Consider the following 5,670-nt stretch of genomic DNA (forward strand, 5'->3'; position numbering starts at 1 on the left):
AACATATCGAGGATAAAACGTTAAAAAAGTACTGAGAATTTAATCTTATTTTAAAATTTTAAAGCATAAGAATATTTCAAGGAAAGCACTTATAAGCAATTACCTAAATACAATTTTTTCATGAACATTTCAAAATTACCAAGAAAATAAACACTGGCGTTTATCAACGACTTCGAAGCAGTTTTAAAAGACAGTAGGAATAAAGTCTTATTAGATATAAAACTTGGCAAGCGCCTGGTCTTTATGCTAAGTCTATTGGCCCCTCCTTTTGACCCTTCGTCATCATGACGCATTGCGCCGCTCTGGTGGAAGTCAACGCAACTAATTGATTTAAAAAATCGGAAAATATCTTTAATTAAATCATTTTCAGTATGATGATTTATACCAACGATTCCATTTGCGGAGAATTGAGCGAGTTTGGGATACTTGAACAGCAAAGAAAACGAACTTACGCAGCATAGTTTGGCTGGAAGTTAGTAAAAGTCGCGAAGTGTGGCAACTGTGCGGGTCGCGGGCCAAGTTACAAGTACGGGCGGTGCTAGGAAGCCGAGGTTAGTTTATATCTCGCACTGTCAACGTAGAGATGCAACGCTCTCTTCTCGTAGTCGCTCGCGAACTTCGCTGACATGATCGAGGTGTAACAGAGAGAAAAGCGAAAGACAGTTATAAGAATTGTGTTCGGGACTTAGGCCATCATGATGAAGTTGGCAGTGGTAATAAGTGTTTTGGCGAGTGTTTTAAGCACATCAGCTGCTGTTAATTACAATGCTCCCGAAAACTGTAATTGGAATTACCGCGACAATAAGCAAAAAGATGTGACTTTATCTTGTAATTTGAGAACCATTGGCAGTGACTTTGACACTAGTAATTTCTCGATTTCGCAAAGCGAACACACTACCGATCTGGAAATCTTTTGCAGTGATGTCTTGTTTTTCCAATCTTCTCTCCAGCCCCGAGTTTTCCAGCGCTTGTTTAATCTTGATACCATCACGATCGAGTATTGTAAATTGACCGGACTGCCGGCTGGAACTTTCCTCGGACTTGATGCCATGAAAGTGCTAACAGTGCGAACGCATAATAGTGACTGGAGTGCCATGGCCCTCGAACTTAGTCCGGACAGTTTAGTTGGAATGCCACACCTGGAACGCTTGGACTTGGGGCAAAATAATATTTGGAATCTGCCCGAACGTGTCTTCTGTCCATTACCGGGTCTCCGACACCTGAACCTGACTTGGAATCGTCTTCAAGATGTTTCTGAAATCGGCGTGAGTGGAAGTTGTGGTGCCCATTTGGTCACCCTTGACCTCTCTGGAAATGACCTAGTTGTCCTTCCAGAGTCTGGATTGGCCGGTTTGGAATCTCTTCGTGAACTTTATCTTCAGTATAATGATATTTCAATGTTGGCCGACGGAGCCTTCCTGGCACTTAATTCATTGAGCCTCCTCAACATTTCAAGCAACCGTCTCGTGGCACTTCCCCCAGAAGTATTCAACGAGACTTTAGGCCTGACGGAGCTCTACATGCACAACAACACCATCAGCGTTTTAGCCCCTGGACTCTTCGCAGCACTAAGTCGTCTGACTGTTTTAGACATGTCCCACAACCAACTGACGTCTGAATGGGTGACGGCAGAGACATTTCGAGGTTTGGTGAGACTTGTCTTCTTAAATTTGAGTCGGAACCGCCTCTCACAGGTCAACCTCGACATGTTCCGTGACCTGTCGGCTCTCCAGGTTCTGGATTTGAGCCACAACCAGCTGACCATCATCGGGGACATGACCTTCTCTCCCTTGGCCAACTTGCATCGACTGGACCTGAGTTACAACAGATTGGTGGGTTTGGAAGGAAGGAGTTTGTTGGGTTTGCACGTGTTGTCTTCTCTGTCCGTCGCCCACAACAACATCTCCCGCATCGCTCCCGATGCCTTCAACAACTGCACGAATCTTCGTGACTTGCGGCTCGAGTACAACTACATGGATTCGATCCCGGAGGCCGTTCGTGCTGCAGAGTACCTCCGTACTCTAAAGATCAGTCATAATGTTATAACGAGTGTGACCAAAGATGACCTCACGCCCCTGAACGGTCTGAGGCACCTGGATATGTCTAATAATCGTCTGAGAGGGATGTGTAAGTCATGTTTGGGGGGTCTTGAATACCTAGAAGTTTTAGATCTGTCGCGTAATGAATTAGGATCAGTGCCACACGGTGTGTTCGATACAAATACGCGATTGCAATTGTTAAGAATGGATGGAAATAAGATGAGTGATATTAATGGTTTATTCGCTTCTTTGCCTAATCTTCTGTGGCTTAATGTGTCTGACAATCGCATCACGTGGTTCGATTACGCCCTCATTCCAAATCAACTCCAATACCTCGACCTCCACGACAACAAGATCAGGGACCTGGGAAATTACTTCAACTTGGAAGGCAAACTGGAACTGAGAACTCTCGACGTAAGTCATAACCAACTAGAAAGTCTTAGTGGTCCGTCAGTACCAGACAGTGTTGAACTTCTTTTTGTAAATAGTAATAAAATCACTAGCATTGGTGCAGGAACATTTGCTAACAAAAATAATCTTTCTATGGTTGACTTATATGATAATCTCCTCAGTAAGGTTGATTTGAATTCTATCAATCTCCCGCCTGTCCCCGAAGACCGTGACCTTCCCGAGTTCTATATAGGTGGCAATCCCATCTTCTGTGATTGCAACATGGAATGGATGCATCGTGTCCATCAGATCAGCGGTCTGAGACAGCATCCACGTGTGATGGACCTGGATAAGGTGATTTGCACTCTTCCTTACCCTCGTACCGAAGAGAACAGAATTCCTTTCCTTGAGACTCAACCGTCTCAGTTTCTATGTCCCTACACCTCCCACTGCTTTGCTCTGTGCCAGTGCTGTGATTTCATCGCTTGTGACTGTCAGATGACATGCCCGAAGGGATGCTCATGTTACCACGATGACACATGGGCAACGAACATCGTTGACTGCTCGGCCAGAAATCATCATCAACTTCCAGATGACATACCTATGGATGCCACTGTTGTTTTCATGGATAACAATGAGATGCCAACACTCGATGCCCACCACCTCATTGGTCGAAAAAATCTAAGGGCTCTTTACATCAACAGTTCGAGGGTAGAGAGGATCCAAAACCGAACTTTCCACGGCCTATCCTCTCTCAAGGAACTCCATCTCCATGACAATATGTTGGTGGAACTGCACGGGTATGAGTTCGAACACCTGGAACATTTACGTGAGTTATACCTTCAGAACAATCGGTTAAAGGTAATTAATAATGCCAGCTTTACCGGTCTTAAGGCATTGGAAGTTCTGAGATTGGATGGGAACTTCATCTTCGACTTCCCGGTGTGGCACCTGAAGCTCAACTCGGGTCTCAAACACGTGGCACTCGGTGCCAATGCGTGGTCGTGCGAGTGCCGGTACATGGTGGACTTTAAGAACTGGCTCATTAGGGAAACAGATGTTGTTCATGATGCTAAATCTATATTCTGTGTATCTAATTCCTCTGGGGACCCCGGTCCTTATGTGCTTGAAAGTTCATATTCATGTGAAAATTTTGTTGCAACATCCATTGTGCAAGAGAAGCTAGAAAATGATTTCTTGCAACCAGTGTTAATTACCCTCGGTATATTCTTCGTAGTTTTGGTTGTGGGTGTTGTATTTGCTGTATTCAGAGTCCGATTGCAACAAAGTGTATCGAAAAAATGTGGGCTGAAATGTTTCCCTTCACAGCCCACCCCTCCCAAGGAGGACGAGAGGAACATAGTGTATGATGCTTTTATTAGTTATAGTGAAATGGACGCTCCCTTTGTTACCGAAATCTTTGCTGCTGAACTCGAAAACGGTGACCCCTCTTACAAGCTGTGCCTTGCCTCCAGGGATTACCAAACAGTCGGTACATATGTGGGAGATTTCATCGTCCATTCTATTGAATCAAGTCATAAAACAGTTCTAGTCTTAACGAAAAATTTTGTTGATCATGACTGGTGTAAATTTTCTTTCAAAGCCGCCCACTTGGAGGCGCTCAAAAACTTTAAAAACCGCGTTATCGTCGTCATGTGCGGTGACGTGAATGAGAGCGAGATGGATTCTGACCTCTCGTCCGTCGTGAAGGGCGCCACGAAATTGAGATACGAAGACAAATCCTTCTGGAGTAAGCTCCACGCCTCCCTCCCAAGTGGCACTAACAAGATATCCCAACAATGTTACATCACCGAGACCAACTACATCATGCGGAACAGCATGCCCGTCTTATCCCCCAACCACACTCTAAAACAGGGTCAGCTGGTGCCTAACATGGTGCTCACGAACACCATCAAGACCCCAGTTACTCACTATCATCTCCAGCAGCAGCAACAGCCTCACCACCCCCACTATCACCAGACACAGCCGTCCATAAGCAGTGACCCGGGGGAACTCGACAAAACCTTCGTCAGTGTAGAAACGGCCCAGTCTAGTCTCGCCCCGAGTCTCAGTCATTCCTACATGTCCATCGACTATGGGGCCGCCAGAAACTCCCACATCTATGCCTCCATTGATGAAACTACGCCAGCACTGCCCCCGTCCACCCTCCCTTCGGTGCACACACTCCATCACCACCTCCGTCAGCAGCAGCAGTCACAGCAGTCTCCTTCCCCTCCCCACCAATACCTCTCAGTCAGTAACAGTCAACAGCGACGTCCTCTGACTGGTCCGACCATTCAGGCTTTCGATCAGCCAGCAGTCACGGCGTCCTATTTCATATAAACTGTCAAATTATTAAAAAGAAGTAATTTATATTATTATTAAAATGATTAATCTTGGTATATGTGAGATTTAAAAGAATTATCTATATAAATATATATATAAATCTATGTTCTTGTTGGCAGCAGTATGTATGTCATGTCTGTTGGATGTGTCAAATAAAATAATGTCGTGAGGACCAAAACTGTGAATGGATCAATTATCATTAATTAATCAATAGGTGTAATAGTGTTGTAGTTGACGTTTAAACCAAAACATAAAAGGAGGAGGCTTGGTGAAAAGACTTCGTGAGGGAGAAGAAGAAAAAATTATCATGTGTTAATTGTTTGTGTCTAGTCATAAAAAAAATATTTACATTGATTTTTTTTTTTTTAATGAGACAGCATCTGCTCTAGTGCCTTCAACTGACGGCCTTTGTTGCAACAATGTTTTGGGCTGATATAATTGTGTGTGGACGTAGCTTCCCGCGTAGAGTATATATGGGCTCTTTGCTGATTATGTCTGAGAAACAAAAAAAAAAAAAGAAGAGGAATATTTGTAAATACTGTACTATAATTTAATATGTATAAATCGTGATACTTATGGCCAAAGTGTGATAATATTTAGCTGTTACATTAAGCTCAAGTCATGAGTTTGAACGGGTATTTTTATAAAATCAAATAATTACAAAAAATAAAATGATGACTTGTTAAAGTGATGTCTCTTATTAGCTACCCAATTTTGTCTGTGTTGAATTGTTCATTTTTAGTATTGTGACGAACTATGCATAGTCAAATAATTAAAATGGCAATGTATGCAATATAACAAAGATCAATTTTAAAGTGGAAGGAAATAAATATTCCATTGTGATATGTTGGAAAGAAAAATAATTTACTGTATTCATATTTAAATATATTTTTGA

General features: G+C 43.0%; 1 protein-coding gene across 1 annotated transcript; it reads left to right on the forward strand.

Moving 5' to 3' along the window:
- The first annotated feature begins 562 nt into the window (after positions 1-562).
- On the forward strand, positions 563-5,461 carry LOC137647325 (toll-like receptor Tollo). Its single transcript, XM_068380728.1, has one exon. The coding sequence runs from the start codon at positions 696-698 to the stop codon at positions 4,770-4,772; it is 4,077 nt and encodes a 1,358-aa protein (XP_068236829.1). The 5' UTR covers positions 563-695; the 3' UTR covers positions 4,773-5,461.
- The last annotated feature ends 209 nt before the right edge of the window (positions 5,462-5,670 follow it).

Source organism: Palaemon carinicauda, chromosome 9 (assembly GCF_036898095.1).
Source record: "Palaemon carinicauda isolate YSFRI2023 chromosome 9, ASM3689809v2, whole genome shotgun sequence".
Classification (NCBI taxonomy): domain Eukaryota; kingdom Metazoa; phylum Arthropoda; class Malacostraca; order Decapoda; family Palaemonidae; genus Palaemon; species Palaemon carinicauda.

What these genes read in the sequence shown, in the direction of transcription:
- LOC137647325 (XM_068380728.1), top strand. Translation starts at nt 696, where the DNA reads ATGATGAAGTTGGCAGTGGTAATAAGTGTTTTGGCGAGTGTTTTAAGC.